This window comes from Bombus affinis, chromosome 6, assembly GCF_024516045.1.
Source record: "Bombus affinis isolate iyBomAffi1 chromosome 6, iyBomAffi1.2, whole genome shotgun sequence".
NCBI lineage: Eukaryota > Metazoa > Arthropoda > Insecta > Hymenoptera > Apidae > Bombus > Bombus affinis.
In genome coordinates, this window is record NC_066349.1 from 2,662,210 (window position 1) to 2,681,469 (window position 19,260).

Genomic DNA, 19,260 nt, shown 5'->3' on the forward strand with positions numbered 1-19,260 from the left:
TATCACTGAAATCTCTGACAAAAATTATATTCTCGAAATTCTAAGTAATAATTAAATTTAACCTCCGAGTTTATAGTTTTAGTTACATTGATATTTTTGGAATTCCTAAATAATAATAATAAAAATTGTACTTTTTCTGTTAAATAAGTTTTTCTAGTAGGGACAGTTGTGAGATTAATACTGAAAATCATTCTTTTACTATATATATTATAATGTTATGTTTACATAATACATTTACCAAGGTAATAAAGATAGACTAATACAGTACTGGTATATATATGACTCTATTTGTCAGGAATGACTTCCAAACCCTGAAAAGAGACAAAAATTATGTCAAATATTGTATATTTTAACATAATAATCAAATTTTAACTAATCAATCTGATATTGTATGATGTTACAAGAAATAACAAGCTATTAAACAGTCATAATACTATATACCTACATTAAACTTCCACACTTTTCCACCAGCAAATTCATAGTCTCTTACAAATCCCACTTGCTCAATTGTATTGTTATTGTACAATCTTCCATTTGGCTGTAATAGCAAAATATAAAGAAATTAGCTCATATAAACTAAAAATTGTTTAAACTTGTTTTAAATATTGATTGAAACAACTACAAAGCATTTGTATAATAAATAACACATTTATAAAATTGGCTATTACACAATAATTAACAGTTATGTTTTAAAACACTTAAATTTTTACTCCAGAAAGGAAAGATAAAGCGGAGTCATATAAATTGTCACTTCGTTGGAGTATTAAATAATCTTTCTTATCAAATGGTTATTATATTGAGGTTATGTTACAAAAATTACTTACGTTCCCAATAAAAAACTTATTTATGTATGGTGAAATGTAAGCAGGTAATGTTGTAAGTACTACTATTATACCTAATGGCATCATAGCATTATACCACATTTTTAGCAAATATTTAAATCTATATAATATAACAAAATTTTCTAGACAGTTACGTCACTGTCTACTCAATCAATGTAATGCGCGTTCAATAGCACGGGGATACGAATCATCTAGATTTAATTCTCTTCGCTACTATACGTTTCTTAATAAGAAATATCACGTCTGTATTATTTCTTTTATTGTTAACTTAGACATTAACTAAAACTTTCGAAACTAACAAGATATATAAAATATAAAAGTTGGTTAACTTATTATTAGGACAATTTTATTATTATAATAGATTTTGAATTCTAAGAAATCTGATTTGGTAATAAATATTAAATAAAACTACCTTTCCCTTTTTTACAATATTGCATTAAACTTTTGATTGCGTGTTTTAAAATACTTCAAATGTGCTAAACGTACGTCTTATATATATTTATATTGCTATATGTAGATAAAATCAATTATTTAGTTCGAAATTTGAAAAAATTAAATACAAAATGAATATAATTTTTAACATCAACTTGATATAAGATTAAAAATTATAATAATAAATTACAATAAACAATTTGCACTAACTAAATAATAATGTATAATTATTGAAATGGGGTAAGTAAATACAACACGAACACAATTATCGGAAGCGAATAAAAGGTTAAACGTTCAAAAGCTTTTAACATTTCTTTATGGTATTGAATTTATCTTCCGTATTCATTAATGTAGTTTTTAATTAATAATGCAACAAAAATCTGATTTATTTTATTCAAATTCATTTAGAATGATATAAAAGCAACAGCAGTAATGCCGGTAGAAAGTTTTAAAAAATGTAATTAAACACGTGGTATGTATTATACAACTTAAAAGTTTATAGTTTGTTGTTAGATTTATTATTCACAACATACATCATTCATATAAGATTTATATTATTGTTTCTTAACATTATTATAAATTAGTTTACATAGATTTTGGGCAATTTGTCCTTCCTTTTTCATAATGTCATGATATGTTATCATAAAGTTTACGACGTAATTTGATAAAAAGATACATATATCTTCAGATTCCACAAATTTCTTTTCACCCGTTTAAATAATTTACACTTTTTCATAACACGATCACGTTTTCGATGGTATTTAATCACTTAGTGCATCAAAATGGTAAGTATCATGACAAACAATTATGTTTATGAAAAAAGAGAAAAGGAAAAGAAAGATTTTGTGAAGTTTGAAAGATTAAACGTTTTAGATATTTTATTACAATGACGAAGTAGTTCTTAATGAACTGTAATAAGTTAATTTAATAATTTAAAAGTAAACATAATTTTATATATATTTTTTTCTAGGAGAGCTTAAAGAGAAGTTTCAAACCACCAAAGATGTTGCTAAGACTGTATTCTCTCGTTATTTTAATACTAGATCTTGTGACACTTTTATTTGGAATATTTTTTGCTATCTTAATTGCATTATATAGAATATTTAGACCTCCTCCTTTAAAAAATCTCTATGGAGAAGTCGCAATGGTAATGAAATTCTATATCCTTGTTTATGAGGAGTTATTAGGTATCAAACATTTACGTTTTAGGTTGCATTTTAGGTTGTTGGAGCTGGTCGAGGCATAGGTAGAGAATTAGCAATTCATTTGTGTCAACTTGGTGTTAATGTTGCATGTGTCGACATTAACAGTGAAAATTGTGATACTACTGTACACTTAGCGTCTAAATCAGTAGGAGTTGCTAAAATGTATATTTGTGATATAACAGATAAGGATGAAGTAAGCATAACATTTATAAAATATATATGTATATTATATAATAAGTATTATACATTGATTTAATTGTAAATAAAATATAATAGGTAGCTCGTATAGTGAATATTATTAAATCAGAGTTAGGTGAAGTTACAATGCTTTTCCATTGCTGCAGTATACCAAGTCCTAGAGCATTACTTCAAGATCCACCTGAAATAAGGCATACAATTGATTTGACGATTCTAAGTCATTTTTGGGTAAATATCTTTAGAATGATACATAGTTTATTGCAGTAGTCACAAATTTTTGCATCACATTTTTGTTTTCAGTTATTGGATACAGTTTTACCATGCATGGAACGGGCTGGAAAAGGGCACATAGTGGTTCTATCATCTGTGGCTGGCCTTTCTGGTACTGCCACAGGAGGAAACAGAGTTTCTTTGTCCACTGCACAATTTGCAGTTCAAGGATTAGCTGAATCATTACATACTGAATTAAGACATTTGAATAGTAACATAATAATTACTTTAGTTCACGTTTATCCATTTATTGTAGGCGCAGAAATAGCAAAAGATATTCGTTTTAGGTAAGCAATCAAATGATGATATTTGATTTTATCGAAAATTTATTTTTCACAATTCTTCCAGAATACCAAGTTACTTTGGTACAATGCCCGCCACAGACGCAGCTGAACAAATTTTAGATGGAGTTCGCCGAAATTATGCAGAATTCAGTGTGCCTGGATATTTACTTTACTTAGGTCATATTCTTAGGTAAATTGAAGGTTAATATTACCAAGTCTATAAAGTTTTATTAATAATTAATATTTTACACTTGTAGAATACTTCCAAAGAAAGCATCATTTATGTTGCGTGACTTGCTAGACACTGGTGTCGATTTTGGATGATATTTAATTTTCCTAATCAAATGTGAGAATTTTTTTATATTATGTTAATAAGATTTTATGATAACAAAAGAACTTTAATGTACTGAAAAACGAATATTTTACTTAATTTCGTATATGTATAATTTGATCTTTGAAGTATTTTTCACTACAGACCAATGTTTGTAGTTTGTTTCATTATTGTGGTATAAAATTTCATATATATTTTTACTTATATATGTTTTTATACATTCTAACATTTATATAAAACGAAATACTCTAGTTTATTAATAAATAATCACATGAGCTGCGCATAAAATATTTTGCGACACAACTGAAATATCAATTAGCAGTTAAAATAGATTTTATACTTACGTTTTGTGTATGATACATACACACGTGATATAAGTATTAAATATTTAATAAACTGAATAAGTACTAATAGGCACTATGTAATTACTACACAAATACTATTTACAATGCAAAAATAACCTATATACACAGCGTCAATCTTATGACGATTTAATAGCAAAATATCTGAATGTATAGAAGACTATACTTCATTTCCTAATGTTGTACATAATACACATATATATACACTATGTAACTATGTATTATCTTCCGAACGTCTTGTCTATTATTATGTGCATATTTCGTAAAAAAAAAAAAAAAAAAAAAAAAAAGAGAAAAGACACTCAGGTGTTAATAAATAAATACAAATCCGCAACTATTAATAGTAACATTGTTTGACTTTTCACGAAAACGAAAGTAACGAAAAATTCACTCAGTCTGTTTTATAGAATCGGAAATACATTTATCATAGTCTAAATAAAAATATACTATGTATTGAAGATAATGCATATATACAGTTATATGTAAAGTTCTATTTACAAAATAGAACTAAATACGGGCTTGTCATACCTATAAAAGTAATTGAATTTTCAATGAATTTTAAGAAAGAAATATTTACATTTCGTGTTTGATTTGATAAATACGTGAATCTAACGTTTCAAATTACTGGATATTTCAGATATGACTGGACATAAAAAAATAATTTATAATTTACAAGGTAAATTCATTAAAGTTGGGACAATCTGTTGATGATGATTCAAATCCCAACACTGGAATGAGTTTATGCTAATCTAAACCAGGCGGAGCTGGTTCTGAAATATCAGTTTCCATAGTATCTGGTTTTTGTTCGATCAGATAATCACCGGGTGGTGCCTGCAAGAAATTCAAGGAAGAACTATTTGGATCAGTTCATATATTTATTTTTTCTTATAATAATATAAAAATCAACTCTTTATATACAAGTAGTTTTACTCACAATATCAAATTCATCATGTATGTCGCAAGGTGATTTACCCTGAATAACATCCATTATTGATTGCGGAATGTGCGCTTTCTGAAATATCACATCATTTCCGTATTAAATTTTTTGCATTCTTAGTAAAATATAAAACATAGAATAAGTATTACGGTATCAATAAAGTATATTGCAGGAAATATACCTGATTTTCGGCAAAGGCTTCGACATGCGCTAATAATGGTGCTCGTAAGTTACTCGCCATTTTTAACGCTTCGGCCAATTGTGCTGGAGGAAGTTGTAAAATAACCGCAAAACTTTGTGGTTGCGTACGTTCACAACATTTTACAAAACCCTCCCATACTTTTGGCTGTTTCCAAACTTGTTTGAGAATTAATCGTTGAAGTATATTCATAACGAATCCACTTAACCTAGGATATAATGCTAAACTTTGTATCACTGTACGCATGAGTAATGTAGGAAGAGGGGTCATCTCCATAAGATGTTGCATTACAACAGCTACAGTTTCTTGTGTATATATTTGTTTTTCCGCAAAACATAGGGACGTAGCTGTAAATTAGTATTAATAAATATAAAATTTGAATGAATAATTGTAAAAGAATCATTTTAAAACAAATGAAATTTTATATGTCATACCTTTTATGACTGTTTTCAATTCTGCTTTGCTTGGATCTATATTATGTAAAGCTATTAACAATTCAGCAGGTGTGATAGGAGATGTATGAGGCACACCACTTTCATTATTATGAGTGCCTAGCAGTCTATTGAATACCTATAAAAGGAGGATCATTGTAATATATGATACAAAATTTTATTTTAAATTTAGATAATATTATTTCATATTGTTTACCTCTTTAACAACAATAGGATTTAATTTTATGAGTTTTGGAAGAGCAGCTATAACTTCTTTCTTCGTTAAACCATTTAAAACTGGTATTAAGAATCGAACATCTGAAACTCTGGTCTGATAAAGTTCTCGTACTCTTGCTACTAATTCTGCACTTGGTGCAGCTGAAAAGAAAAGAGATGTTAAATATTGTATTAATTTTTAAAAAACTGTATATGATTGAATGTGGAAACATATATACATTTTTCTGTAAGGATATGAATAATTCTTGTAACTAGTGTTTCAGCGCCTTTAGGGCAATTTTCAACTAATGACAATAATTGTGGACTCCCCATTCCTAAAGATCTTACAGGTCCTTCTACTAATCGAAGAACCATACGTTTTACATCTGCACCCATCGATGTATAAACTCTAGCCAATCTAGAAAACCAATATTAATAGAAATTTGTATTTAACATATGCATTTATTAAGAAAAGAACTTACTCATGAATTAAATCTTGATGTTCACTTAACAGAGCAAGATATAATCCAAGACAAGCTCTTGTAGTTGACTCAGTCCACTGAGTTTCTACTTGTGGTCTACCTCGATCTTGTCCAAAGACGATCTCAGGTGGTGTATGTAGTCGTAAGAAACCTAAATAGAGAACTGCATACTCTTCTATGAGTTTACTTAATTCAGGACGACTATATAGTTGACAAACTAACTGTATAGCGGCTTCCCTTATCTATTTATGAACAGAAAATTAAGATACTTAATACGCACATATATACTAAGAACTACTGCCATGGAACGGCGGGGATTCGGGAAGATGAAGAGCGAAAGGGTTCTAAAGTGATGTACATATGATATTTGGATTACACGATTAAATAATTATAACTTACCGTATTGTTTTCATGGCCAGTATGACATAACAATACGTTTAGGAAAACTAATTGTTTTGTTGGTCTACGAATAACCATTTCTTTTAATAATTGTAACGGCATCAATCCTCTTGTTTCATCAGAAGACACCATTTTCAAAGCCTCAACTGCATCTTCAGTGATTAATGGAGCTTCCAAGTATAGCCTTTTTAAAATTCACATACAGCTAACATTACATATTCTGTTATTAAATGCTTTATTGATATCACTTACCTATATAGTAATGTGTCACGATCTTTGCCTTGAACTAAATCTATTGCAGATACTAAAGTACATAATAAAAAGTTGTAAGCCTGATGTGGAGCTTCTTGGGGCTTTGTACATAATGTAGTTCGTCTTTGGAAACCCTGAAGTAATGCATATTCTTCATACAACCAACCTAAAGCTAAGTCTAAACGATTCCTCATATCGTCAGTAATATAACGTAATACTGCTTCTTTAATGTATGGATTAAACGTTGCTGCTAGAGTAGTTAAAATTTTTGATCTAAAGAGAAATAACAAGAAATATTTGAACTTTAGAATATTTTCAAATAAATAAATAATTCATAAAATGATGTACCTTATGGCTGCTACACCACCAAATACAGCTGTCTTCTCAGAAAGTAAAATTCGATTCACAGCCATCAGTAACATTCTTTCTTTAATTTCTTTTGACAATGGTTTTGTAACTTCAGATAATTTCAAGGCTTTTAAACGAGTTCTTGCTTTCGCAAGCGATTTTTCATGTGCTTCCAGAGATGCCTTTGCTTCTTTTTCTTTTTCCCTATCTTTTTCACGTTTCCGCTCTCGTTTTGCTTCTGCTACGCTAATGGTTGGATTTTTCACTAAATCTTCCATCACAGCATCTTCATCCTTTGCATCCTTTTTTTTCTTTGTTTTAGCTTGTCTTATTTGTGTCGCTAGTAATTTAGCAATCGTTTGTCGTTGAATATTTATATCCGTCGTTGAAGAAGGCTGATATTCTCTTTGAAAAATCGTTGTCATTGTGTCTGGGACCCACGCCTGTTAATGAAATGCGTTTGATACAAAAAAAAATGAAAGTATTAAAAATCCCAACTAGTTTTATACAAAAATATATTCACCATGCTATCCATTACTAAATCTGTAACAATGTCTACACTTAATCTTTCAGCAATAAAACTTTCTGAAAGTTCAACCAATTCTGGTACTTTTGAGCTGGGTACTAAACTAGCCACAATCTCTGATTCATCTGTTATTAAAGAAGTTTCGATTTTAACACGCTTTGCAGCGGAAGACGCTGCTGCTTCCTAGAAAATCACATATATTTCAAATGAAGAAGTGATCATTAATATATATAAATTAAAGCTGATTCCATATTTACTTGTTGTCGTTTCTTCATACGTCGAATATCTTCTGGTTTTGGATAAGCTTTAAGAATTTCTTGTTCTTTTGCTCCCAATTGAGTCAGTTGTTTAGCTATTGTGGATGCAAATTCTATGCTAGCTGGGTGCTTCATCAGTCCTAATAGAGTTAATTTTAATTGTTTTTGAACACTGGTTACTTGAGAATCAGATAATGTGGGTGGTAAATCATGTTGTAACCTTTGCAAAGCTGTAAATATTGATGTCTTTTATTTATAAATTTAGTATGATTAAATTACATTACTGAATATTTTATGTACCTTGTATTACACCAGGCATAAACTGAGGTCTTGTTTTAGCAATCAATGCTAAAGATCCCATGCATGTCATCAAATTAACGCTACTAACGTGTGGAGATCCGTGAAATTTGATTAATAAGTCCATTACATCATTAGCTTCTTCCTCTAATTTGCGTCTGCGTGCTATTTTTAATGTTAATGGAATATCTTCTAAAGAAAAATCATCCGACTTTTTTGGTATATCTGGGTCAGGGTATGTTTGTATCAAAACAACACCTTCAAGAAATTTTACAGCTTGTGTTCTAATCCTGAATAGAGAAAAAAAAAAAAAAAAATTAGAAATTAACATTTAACAAATATATATAAATGTACAACTTAAAGACTCTTTTTACCCATCATTATCACTGTCAATCATATTTATAATTTGAATTTTGAGAGCACTAAGTTGATTCCATGCAACTTCCATTTCTGGCGTAACTGTAATGGCACTAGATATCCATTTCAATGCAGTTCTTAATATTCTGCCACTAGCTCTAAGAGCTCTTTTAGAAACAGCTGATGATTCATCAGAAACTAGTCTTAAAAGTACCTGAACTACACGTGGAATTACCTCAGGTTGTTTTACACTGCAAATAAAGTATGATTATTTTATTAATGTGTGTGATGAAAGTAATATTACAATGCGATACATTATAAGTTCCATTAATGATCATTACCCAGCCTCTTCTATGAAACCTGTAATTGTTTTCCTAACTTCTGCATTCCTATCTAAGGAAAACTGTAATGCTTCATCCAAATATAATGGAAGTAATTGTGGCTCCTTATTTATCAATATTTCCTGAACTTTACATAAATTTGTAACTTTTATATCTTCTCCTGGGTTTAATGAAGCCTCATTTAACCATTCAACTATCTGTAAAATATAATCTAAATCAAAATACCTATTTTTTGTTCGTATAGTAAAGACAATTGAAATTTTATAACTAGGAATTTTTCGGATTCTTCTAATTGAAATTTCTTTCAAATAATCGTCATAATTAATAGTTTAGTCACCATCATAAATATACACGCATACGTATGTACTGTAAATGCTTATTTTGTATCATAAAATGTATCTGGGAAACGATAATTTGAAAGGTTAATACACTGACCAAATCGCCCGGTCCTTTTTCCGGCTCTGTTCTTCTATGTATTCGAGGATCCATTATATTTAATAATAAATCATATAACGCTAAATGCAAGCAACGATTATTAAAAAAAATGAGCTGTCGGAAAAGAATTGTCCCAAGTTTTGATATGTTAGTTTATATGCGTTTCTTTTGTAGATTTCCCCCCACTTAAGATAAATAGTGTCTAATAATTTTAGCAAAGAATCTATATTTTTTTTTTTAAATAATTTTTTCAAATATTATGTTTAAATTTTAGTTAGTGAACAATAAAAGCTGTCCTAATATCGAACGAAATCGTTTGCGTTGCCATCTTGGCATTTTTCCTTGACCGCTAAGCGCTATAATCGTCTCATGTTAACGAAGCGGGAATTTTAAGGTTTTATTATGTTCTTTATTAATTTTTCTACTAGGTACAATTGGTAATATATCTTGCACATTAAATTTTAAGTATAATGTATTAATTTAATGTTTATTTTTAAAAGCGTAATTTTATATGCAAGATTAACAAAGTAAATATTGTATAATAAAGTCATTATTTCATTTCACATAAAGTGTATTTTCATATATACACGTATAATAAGGGAAACTTTTAGACAGATTGTCTAAACAAAATCTTAAACATTTAATATTTTTAATTTGTCCCATAACTCGTAAAATGCGGTATCACTTTTAGTATAAAAATAAATAGGTTTAAAAGTTATCAATATATTTGCTTACAGTATCAAAGGTCAAGCAGATTTAATCAATACATATATACTTCATCTAATTCCACAAATATTAATGGAAAAATTGTTTAGATTAAACGAAAAATATAGCTCGTTATCGAACCGTAAATACTGTTTGTACATATGTTAATCGCTCAAAGTTAATCTATCATCCGCCGAGTAAGGAAACGTAAAGTAACGTTGTGCATTCACACTATTAAGTGACATGATTTCAAGTTTCTATGAAAAAATTGTTGGTACGTCTTCTACAGTGGAGTCAAACCAGCAGAAAATTCTTTGTATTGGATTAACTTGTTTGGATATTGTACAAACGTGCAAACAATATCCCGCAGAAGATTCTGATCAAAGGTAAGGAGATATTTCTATACGCGATTGCGCAGTATTATCATTAGTTCATTGCTTACGTCGATCAGCTGATATTGACAAAGATATAAACAACGTATAATTATCATTTTTAACCAATATGTATATATATATATATATATATATAATAACTTTGTACGATCTTTATAATGAATAAAAATATATTTTTAATACTTGTTATGCTATTGAGACTAGAATTTATTGTTCTAATGTGATTTACAGATCTGTAGAATGTCGGTGGCAAAGAGGAGGTAATGCATCTAATACTTGTACGGTTCTTTCTCAATTAGGGAGCCCGTGTGAATTTTTTGGTACTTTAAGTGCTGAAGAACATTTAAGTTTTTTGCAAAATGACATGCGCAGTTACAATATTGACTTTTCTCATTGTCCTATGGTAGAAAGTATAGGGTGTCCAATATCCACTGTTATGCTAAGTTTAAGCTCAGGGTCTCGTACAATTTTACATCATAATCCAAATCTGCCAGAGTTAACATTGAAAAATTTTGAGCAACTACATTTAGAAGATTACAGTTGGATTCATTTTGAAGGTAGAAACTTGAATGAAGTATTATCCATGATGCAGTGTGTGGAAAATTATAATAACATGTTGAATTATAGCCAAGATAGCAATAGTAAAGAAATTGCTTCCAGTCAAGCACCAATTACTGTTAGTGTAGAATTAGAAACTCCGAAACAAGAATTATTAGACTTACTACCTTATGTCGATGTAGCATTTATCTCTAAAGATTTTGCCCAAAGTAGAGGACATGATAATATGAGTGAAACATTGAAGGATATTAGCGGAGATGCTAAATCTGGGTATGAATCCATATAAAAAAATACTTTGAATTTATGGATGAAAAATTGATATATTATAAAATTTCTTTTTTTCTAGGGCAACTCTTATATGTGCTTGGGCTGACAGAGGTGCTATGGCAAGAACTCCAGATAATATTACAGTACAATCTCCTGCATTTCCACCACAGAAGATTGTGGATACCTTAGGTGCTGGAGACACCTTTAATGCTGCTGTGTTACATTATTTAAATAAAGCAAAACTGGAATTCATTAAAAAAAGAAAGTTAAAATCATGCAAAACGAATAGTGCCTTACAGAAAGATGTAGAAATCAAACGTAATATTAAAATGAATTATAATATTGAAAGTTTAGAATGTAGCCATACAGAATTTATTACACAAAATGTCTTGCAAGCAGCTGTAACTTTTGCTTGCCAAGTAGCTGGTGCTAAAGTTGGTTTAAGAGGATATAATAAGTTAGGTGAAATTTTTAAGGATGCATCAAAAAGTTAATTCGTTAAGCATTGTATTGAGTTACATTATATATAGATATTTTATAGAACAGACTGTATTTGTAGCATAGTTATTTTATTTGTTTACATATTCATTAACAATTATTTTTTAGTACATATATATATTACGTGTTTCTTATGTAAATATTAAAAAAACATCTTACTTACATTTTACTTATTACACGAGTTATTATTACTTTTATTATTAAATCTTTACAAGTTACTAACGACAAATAATAAAAATTACATTTATATTTAATAATAAAGGAATTAGAGATACACAGAAAGTTTACGAGTTTACAAGAAGTAATTGAAGGTGATAATTATGATTAAAATTAGCAAAAAATATTATTATGTATTATAAAATAAACATTTTCGTACATAATTACAAGAATATTAAATATTCGTTAACATTCTGTATGTACAACAATATTTAGAAAGTCTCTTAAGCGTTCTATGCATGTAAATGGTACACATCTAAAATTGAGAAAAATGTTATTAAATGATGGGAAATTTGTAATATATATTACAAATTATATGTATGTATGTATAATTACACACCTCATAATAACGTTAATATAATACCAACATGTGGGAATAGAAATCTCTTTCACGTTTTGCTGTTGTGCTTGAACTATTGCATCAACTGCTTGTTTTGTTGTAACCAAAGACATTAGATTTTTAAACCTAATTAGGACAAGTTACGTAAGTATTTTTTGTTATGTATATAATATAATTTAGATGACAACTATTTCTTCACATTTCGTGAACAATGCATTCGTTTTATTACATGACTTCCTATGCCTCTAAGCCAAATGTGTCAAATTTACATGTAAATATATATGAACAATATTACTCAATGATGCTATAAAATATAAAAAATATAAAATATAAAAAAATGTATAGATAGCGTATCATTTTATATTTTGTCCAATTATATAATAAATATTTACTAATAATTTTGCATTATCTATCACTTGAACTAACGTTATACAAAATATTTTACCTATAACTTGGGTTTTTGCAAAGTCCTGTATTGACCATATACGGATAAACTGTTGTGAATTTGATATTTAATGGCTTTTCCTTATTCATCGATCGTAACTCTTCGTGCAGTGCTTCCATCAACCCTAGAAAATCATCATTAAAAGAAACTAGTAACGTAAAATATAAAAAAAAAAGCAATAATATAGACATCAGTTTTACCTCTTACTGCAAACTTTGAAGCGCAGTAAGGAACTATATTGGCTTGACCGAAAATACCAGCCATCGATGAAATAGCAACAATATGACCGTAATTTCTTTGAACCATGCTAGGTAAGAAAGCTTGGAGAATCTATGCAGACAAATTATTTAATTCACGAGTGCAATAGGGGAGGAACCTTTTTATAAAAAAAAGCGTAAAATAAATTACCCAAAAATGTGCTAACACATTGATATCGAATATTCGCTTAATTTGCTCGGGTGTATGATTCATGAAAGTGAAACAAGGCATTATACCGGCATTGTTAATTAAAATTGTCACATCTCCTACTTCCTCTTTTACTTTTTTAGTTATTTTAAGCACTTCTTCCCTGTTCGATACGTCGCATCTATGGATTATAAAAAAATACGAATTTTATATCGGAAAATACGTCATAAGATTTCTACATACTTGTAACCGTAAGCTTTTAATGTGCCGTTTCGGTTTATTTCATTTACTGTTTCGTTGTTTCCTTCTTCATTTACGTCCAAACAGACAACGATCGCTCCTAATGATGCATATTTTAATGCTAATTCTTTACCAATACCATGTCCAGTACCTGTAATCTATACAAGATAGTAATCTGTTCATCAAGTGCTATTCAAATTATTTGTATGACATTACGCAACCGTTGACAATCGTATAATGGCGACATAATGGAAATATAATGCAAAATATAAAAGAACGTATTGTGGAAAGTTTTCGCCGAAAGTCGGATATTAATTAATCGAATATTAATATCTAAAATGATTATTTGAAAAATTGCAAATATTTGGGATAATAATTAGTTTGTAAAATACCAATACAATTTCGCCGATTACGCTTTTCTCTTCGACTGGTATACATAATCTGTATATTCCAAAGACAATGTCATAAAGTATTTTCAGCACAAGCAGCAATGTATCCAATAGAACTAACGCAACTTCCTGCACCTGGACCATAATTCCTTTAAATAATTTCCTGTAAAAAAAATACGATTAACAAGCAAAGACAATACATCAGATTAAGAACTGCACAGTTTAAATTTTGCAATCAAATTCTCTGTACAAAATGTTTGTCGACCGTGGTAGCGTATGGGCACTTAACACATAAGAATTTAAGACAAACAAATGAGCAAAGAATTTATGACATGCAAACTGAGCGCGGCTCGTGGTTATACGACACGTGTGTATACCGAGGTGTATACATTTTCTTCGAGGCTAATTTGAGATCTCTAAGTATGTGGTTGACCTTTCGCAAATCAGATAGTTTCGAATTTTAATATATGTAGATAAAGATCAATGATACGATAAATTCTTTGATCATTTGAATATGAAAGAAAAATCAAGAGAGCTATCTAATAATTTAAGAGAGCTGTGGATATTCAGGGAATAGTAAGAGCGGTATTCGGTTAATGGGGCGTGTCAATATTGGCATTTGGATCAACATATCTCATATAAATCATAAATTTAATTTATTTTTTGCCTTTATTGTCTTGTTTCTGTTGTTACTTGTTTCATCGTTTTATCTCTTATTGCTTTCTGCGTTTACTTCTCTCTGATTGTGGTGATGTAAGAAACTTAACAAAAATTTGATATTAAGCGAAACGAACCTGCCTTTATAGAAAAGACAGACATCGACTCACCCGCTTAAGCTACTTATATCTAGGAAGAATAAACAAAAAATTCATTACTAAATTTCAATATGTTCTCGTTCTAGGCTCCGTGTATACGAGCAATTTCTAGCTCCTCGATATCGCTGCAATCGTCTTCCTTTGTTGTCCTTAATTGGGAAAACAAAGAAAGATATACGATCGCAGGCTAGAAGTCGCTCGTCTGCAACGAAAGCATTTTAGAGCCCCTTGTACTGTTATTATAGAGATATAAAGATAGAGTGCGCGAGTCATATGTTACCGTGTAAGTGGATTCGATACGAGAACAGGAAAGAGATCACTGTATACTAACTTCTTGCGTTCTTTTATAATAACGCATACGCATTCGCGCAGTAAATTTGTAAGTGTAAGACTGATCAACAAGCAACATCAATATGCATGCTAGATTAAACAAGAACAGAAGATGCATCTATGCAGTGTTTTCATATTGCATCATATTGCATTATATCTGTATGGTTACTATAGTAAATTTTGTTGTTCAATAGAGCTAGGTTGCCTTGGGTTTGGGAATAATTACTCGATATAAATCAATTGGAACAAGAAAATGAGTGACAATATAAAATTATAGTAATTACAGTGATTAATAACGAGCAGAAGGATTATTATCTTGTGATAATTTTCTTCAATATATTAATAACGAAATGATTGTTTCCTGGAAACCATTATGATCTTAACGAGCTTAATACGTTAATAGAGTTAGATGCTCCTAAGATAATGATGGTTTAAACATAATTTCAAATAATACAAAATTTGACATATGAAATTCACAAACTTTCATTCAGAATTCAGACTAAAAATAGGCTTTTTTTTAATCGGCGGAGGATAACCAACAGAATTTTTAACAACGTAATATCCTTTTGTTCTTTATAAATAAACGTAATATGCTTTTAACGAACATAGCTTCTTTCTCCCGTATCTATTTCCTCATACACAGAGTTTTGATAATCTTTCTAAAGATTAAACTATTTCGTCGTAAAAATAAAAAATGACGAATTAATAAGAATTCAGTTTAACACGATAAATTAAATAAATAACACGAAGAATTACTTACCAACGATAATAACCAAAAAATAAGTTAAGTAAAAAGCAAGTTAAAAGTAAAGACCGACTAACAGAAAGAGTGAACTTCTCACGAAGGAAACGTACGAGTTCCTTTAAAAGAGCATTCAACGACGCGCTCGTGCGCTGTTCAAATATTAACTAAGCTAAACTGTCTGGGTACAGTGCTTTCCTATCAATAACATCGGGAATCTTTGTATCGTTGTGGATTGGCTCTTGCGATTGGCTATAGGATAATTACAAATATCGGACACAATATCAGTTGGTAACATGGGTAGTCGTGTGCAGAATGTCCGGTGATGCGCAATTATATTGAAGTAGTTAGTCGAATAGTATTATATGCCAGGAATAGAGCATTAAAATAATAAAGTAAGGGCTAAATTAAGTAATTTTATATTTCCGACATACAATATAAATGATTTTCGATGTTTATATCTTTCGTATAGGTACCTTTAAATGTACATATCATTGATAGGAAAGAATATCTTGATTCCTAAGTTTATGATCGCTCAGTGGATAAAAATTATTGGAGAAAAAAGATATAGAGAGAAAACGCTACAAGATCACATCACTTACATCTACATCACTTACGTTGTAGATTTGAGAGAACTGTTTTAGCAATGCATGTAATGAGATGTATAGAAATACGTGTCGTTCGTATAGTAACACATATTTTTCCAAACGATCAGTTCGAGCAATTGAATTACTCGGAATCATGTGCATGAGATTTCTTCTTTAATTAGTTTTATTTCCATCATTTTTAATTGTATATGTTGTGGCACTAATGATGCTTACTTAAAATCTTTAACATAGTAGTAGGAAAAGGTGTAATCGTCACAATGACCCATGCCTGATAAGTTTCACCAAAGCACGATGATCTCAATGTGGAAAAAGATACGATCGTAATATTCGCTATTGTAGATGTCAACAGTATGTCTCATAAAAAGTCGCAAAGACTGTCTTTTATATAATTCATTCATTTTGTACTATATATGTATACCAAATACATAGTTTTGATTCTTAACTGATTATATTGTACATTCAATAAATCTCTATATTCACTCGTAAAACAATTATTCATAAAGTATTGTTATTCCTGTATTGTTATAAGGATTGAAAAATAAACAGTAATTGTCAATATTGTTTATTTTGCATTTGTTTTTTCTTGTTTACTTTTCTTATACACAATATAGTTGATATGCGTTATCAGTGAACTTTATTAAGATTAACCTCTTCCCGTACTTTAGTGAATCAGACTCGTGATGAAGATTTTGGCCCAAACGTGAATATCGCGTGTCTGACTCGCTAAAGTACGGGAAGGGGTTAAGTGGTTTTAATGTTTCATTTATTACGTGTGACGCGAGTAAGAACAAAAATGATTCTGCTAACAAATACACACTTTAAATATCGACGAATCTCGTAATAAGAAAAGCGAAACATGGTAAAATATCTTCATAGAGAAATATTATCGACATAAAAATATATGTCATTACAATTTTACTATTTTTTCAAACAAAGTTTAAATATTTATAAAAAGATGATGCACGTGCATATACAGTAAAGATGTACCGATTAGAGCTTTGGCGGACTAATCCATTAATTGGCTTTCATTTCATTTTAAACACCGCTACAAAATGCATCAAATTTATAATTGCTTAATATCACGAACGCAAAGAGAAAATTTTTATCATTGTTTGTTATATTTATTTTATTACGTTTTGTTTCCTCGTTTTAAAGTTTTAAAACTTTAAAACTTTAAAGTTTTTTATTACGATAAAATTAAAAAATAATAATCAGTTCTTAATTAATTGGTACTTATTTAATTTATTTCAATAAATACTAATTATTATTTTTATATTTTATAATGTAATAATTATATTACATTCAAGTATGTGCCTATAAGTAAGTATACTGTGTTACTATATATTAAAAACTATTAAAATTATACTAATGGTAGTAAAGAAAGGACATTCTATTTTTATTTCTATGCTTTATCAAGTTATTAATACATAAAAATTGAATGCCGATCATTTGACGCTTTTCGCCTATTAGTTGCCGATTAATCACCGACTATAAAAGTGGCCGGATAGTCGATCGCTAATCGGTACATTTCTAGAGTGCACTAAGGTATGTTAGAACGAATGGAATTGGTTCTCGAATCACGTTTATTATAGCGCAGGCGAGGTACAGCTCTGTATCTGTACAGCGGCTATAGCATCTGTTCGCTGTGGCATACATTGAAACATATGTATTTAGGAGTAATTTGTCATAGGCCTACAATTAAAAGCAAAGTTATCATTTGTACAACGATTTAAATACTGGAAAAATGTAATATGAACTACAAAGTAAGTGGTAAAGATAACATAAAATTTATTTATTTAGTAGGTATCATAAAATAATGAGGTATTTATGCTAGCCCAGCCGCCTTTAACTCCTGTTATCTTTTCATGAACAAATATGATTCATTGACCAATGCGATACTTGCTTATCCTGGACCACGGTAGTTTATATATGTGCTATTAACGAGTTTTTAGGCTGTTTACAATTAAACGACAGAAAGAGAGATACATACAGATTAGTATTGTTAGTTGATGTTTACTCTTTATCATTGTAAAAAAGACGGAGTGACAAAATCGGCGGAGCGGTCGATATTTCTCTGTGTTCGTTGTAGCATCTTTATACGCTATAGTATTCTAATTTGTTATAAAAATTGTTCGCTAAACCATTTATTCATAGCATATCTTACTGCACATCGAGGCCCATTAGCTCAGATGGTTAGAGCGTCGTGCTAATAACGCGAAGGTCGTGGGTTCGATCCCCCCATGGGCCAGAATATTTTTTGTCAATTTTATTTTTAAGAAAGACAAAGGATAATTTACGAAAATTGAACTATGTAAATGTTTTTTTGTAGTACTTAAGTAAAATATGTATGTAATTAAACTGTTCTATGCCGAATCGATTCAGCATATCATCGGGAATAACTTCTAGTTCATCGACTAATGCTAAGTACACTACTTTAAATTATTAAGGACGCGGCTATTGACTAAATAAATATAGGATAGGATCATAGAGATATAAATGTTGACTGCACGAATGAGCTGATAAAACGGTATAGGAACAGAAAAAAACACTGCATAGAGGACACTTGTGTGTTTGCCTAATAATGTGTATGCACATTCGTATAGTAAATATGTGAGTGTAACACTGTAACATCGACGAACAAGCGGCATCAGAGTTACAGACGGGGTATAGGAATAGGCACGATATACAATGCTTTTTCGAATTTTTTATATTGGGTGTCACCACTGTGATACCACATAGTCGCATGCAGGCCTGAAAACTCTCATAGTCGGAGTATAAAGTTTTTAATGATCGGATGATGTTGGTCAATCTGTTCGCAGTAAAGTGCTTCAATCGAGAAGTTAGGATTCGTTGTATAATGCCATCGTGTAAGAATAACCGGGACCCGGTTGTCCCTGTCTTCTTTACTC

General features: G+C 29.9%; 4 protein-coding genes, 2 long non-coding RNA genes and 1 other non-coding gene across 16 annotated transcripts; 4 read left to right on the top strand and 3 right to left on the bottom strand.

Moving 5' to 3' along the window:
- Positions 1-190: 190 nt before the first annotated feature.
- On the bottom strand, positions 191-1,009 carry LOC126917163 (uncharacterized). Its single transcript, XR_007710866.1, has 3 exons — positions 825-1,009; positions 446-538; positions 191-311 (listed from the first exon to the last, which is right to left on the bottom strand). It is a non-coding gene; the product is annotated as an uncharacterized LOC126917163 (long non-coding RNA).
- On the top strand, positions 1,009-5,498 carry LOC126917147 (17-beta-hydroxysteroid dehydrogenase 13-like). 8 transcript variants are annotated; one of them, XM_050723717.1, is made up of 8 exons: positions 1,009-1,083; positions 1,683-1,746; positions 2,245-2,421; positions 2,496-2,672; positions 2,756-2,905; positions 2,978-3,234; positions 3,296-3,421; positions 3,489-3,975. In XM_050723717.1, the coding sequence occupies exons 3-8, from the start codon at positions 2,278-2,280 to the stop codon at positions 3,553-3,555; spliced, it is 921 nt and encodes a 306-aa protein (XP_050579674.1). In that variant the 5' UTR covers positions 1,009-1,083; positions 1,683-1,746; positions 2,245-2,277; the 3' UTR covers positions 3,556-3,975. The 8 variants fall into 8 exon arrangements, with proteins under 8 accessions (XP_050579674.1, XP_050579676.1, XP_050579673.1 ...); XM_050723719.1 differs by lacking the exon at positions 1,009-1,083 and adding an exon at positions 1,276-1,324; XM_050723716.1 differs by lacking the exon at positions 1,009-1,083 and adding an exon at positions 1,354-1,514.
- Positions 3,294-9,744, bottom strand: LOC126917112 (symplekin). The gene is made up of 16 exons (XM_050723603.1): positions 9,402-9,744; positions 8,967-9,163; positions 8,643-8,876; positions 8,272-8,558; positions 7,972-8,201; positions 7,712-7,897; positions 7,189-7,631; positions 6,841-7,113; positions 6,589-6,772; positions 6,190-6,431; positions 5,947-6,125; positions 5,709-5,869; positions 5,495-5,630; positions 5,043-5,407; positions 4,859-4,936; positions 3,294-4,755 (listed from the first exon to the last, which is right to left on the bottom strand). The coding sequence occupies exons 1-16, from the start codon at positions 9,453-9,455 to the stop codon at positions 4,669-4,671; spliced, it is 3,336 nt and encodes a 1,111-aa protein (XP_050579560.1). The 5' UTR covers positions 9,456-9,744; the 3' UTR covers positions 3,294-4,668.
- Positions 9,745-10,217: 473 nt separating this feature from the next.
- Positions 10,218-12,589, top strand: LOC126917145 (ketohexokinase-like). 2 transcript variants are annotated; one of them, XM_050723710.1, is made up of 3 exons: positions 10,218-10,492; positions 10,730-11,326; positions 11,403-12,589. In XM_050723710.1, the coding sequence occupies exons 1-3, from the start codon at positions 10,350-10,352 to the stop codon at positions 11,815-11,817; spliced, it is 1,155 nt and encodes a 384-aa protein (XP_050579667.1). In that variant the 5' UTR covers positions 10,218-10,349; the 3' UTR covers positions 11,818-12,589. The 2 variants fall into 2 exon arrangements, with proteins under 2 accessions (XP_050579667.1, XP_050579668.1); XM_050723711.1 differs by lacking the exon at positions 10,218-10,492 and adding an exon at positions 10,502-10,642.
- Positions 12,146-15,920, bottom strand: LOC126917149 (short-chain dehydrogenase/reductase family 16C member 6). Of its 2 annotated transcripts, none has more exons than XM_050723723.1 (8): positions 15,762-15,920; positions 13,860-14,019; positions 13,471-13,625; positions 13,231-13,390; positions 13,023-13,152; positions 12,823-12,946; positions 12,378-12,503; positions 12,146-12,293 (listed from the first exon to the last, which is right to left on the bottom strand). In XM_050723723.1, exons 2-8 carry the CDS (start codon positions 13,998-14,000, stop codon positions 12,224-12,226), a joined length of 906 nt encoding a protein of 301 aa, XP_050579680.1. In that variant the 5' UTR covers positions 14,001-14,019; positions 15,762-15,920; the 3' UTR covers positions 12,146-12,223. The 2 variants fall into 2 exon arrangements, with proteins under 2 accessions (XP_050579680.1, XP_050579679.1); XM_050723722.1 differs by having other exon boundaries at positions 13,231-13,408; positions 15,762-15,918.
- A 120-nt stretch (positions 15,921-16,040) lies between these two features.
- LOC126917169 (uncharacterized) lies at positions 16,041-16,916 on the top strand. Its single transcript, XR_007710874.1, has 2 exons — positions 16,041-16,138; positions 16,216-16,916. It is a non-coding gene; the product is annotated as an uncharacterized LOC126917169 (long non-coding RNA).
- Positions 16,917-18,525: 1,609 nt separating this feature from the next.
- On the top strand, positions 18,526-18,599 carry Trnai-aau (transfer RNA isoleucine (anticodon AAU)). Its single transcript has one exon. It is a non-coding gene; the product is annotated as a tRNA-Ile (tRNA).
- The last annotated feature ends 661 nt before the right edge of the window (positions 18,600-19,260 follow it).

Bases quoted from the DNA above. Each gene is read 5' to 3' on its own strand.
- LOC126917149 (XM_050723722.1), bottom strand. From the start codon at position 14,000: ATGGTCCAGGTGCAGGAAGTTGCGTTAGTTCTATTGGATACATTGCTG. The intron at 13,153-13,230 runs GTAATTTATTTT...TTGTCTGCATAG, and splicing joins ATGTGTTAGCACATTTTTGG to ATTCTCCAAGCTTTCTTACC. The intron at 12,294-12,377 runs GTGTGTAATTAT...TCTCAATTTTAG, and splicing joins TATATTAACGTTATTATGAG to ATGTGTACCATTTACATGCA.
- LOC126917112 (XM_050723603.1), bottom strand. From the start codon at position 9,455: ATGGATCCTCGAATACATAGAAGAACAGAGCCGGAAAAAGGACCGGGC. The intron at 7,114-7,188 runs GTACATCATTTT...ATTTCTCTTTAG, and splicing joins GGTGGTGTAGCAGCCATAAG to ATCAAAAATTTTAACTACTC. The intron at 4,756-4,858 runs GTGAGTAAAACT...AATTTCTTGCAG, and splicing joins TACATGATGAATTTGATATT to GCACCACCCGGTGATTATCT.
- LOC126917145 (XM_050723710.1), top strand. From the start codon at position 10,350: ATGATTTCAAGTTTCTATGAAAAAATTGTTGGTACGTCTTCTACAGTG. The intron at 10,493-10,729 runs GTAAGGAGATAT...TGTGATTTACAG, and splicing joins GCAGAAGATTCTGATCAAAG to ATCTGTAGAATGTCGGTGGC. The intron at 11,327-11,402 runs GTATGAATCCAT...CTTTTTTTCTAG, and splicing joins AGCGGAGATGCTAAATCTGG to GGCAACTCTTATATGTGCTT.
- LOC126917147 (XM_050723714.1), top strand. The intron at 2,906-2,977 runs GTAAATATCTTT...TTTTGTTTTCAG, and splicing joins CGATTCTAAGTCATTTTTGG to TTATTGGATACAGTTTTACC. The intron at 3,422-3,488 runs GTAAATTGAAGG...TTACACTTGTAG, and splicing joins TACTTAGGTCATATTCTTAG to AATACTTCCAAAGAAAGCAT.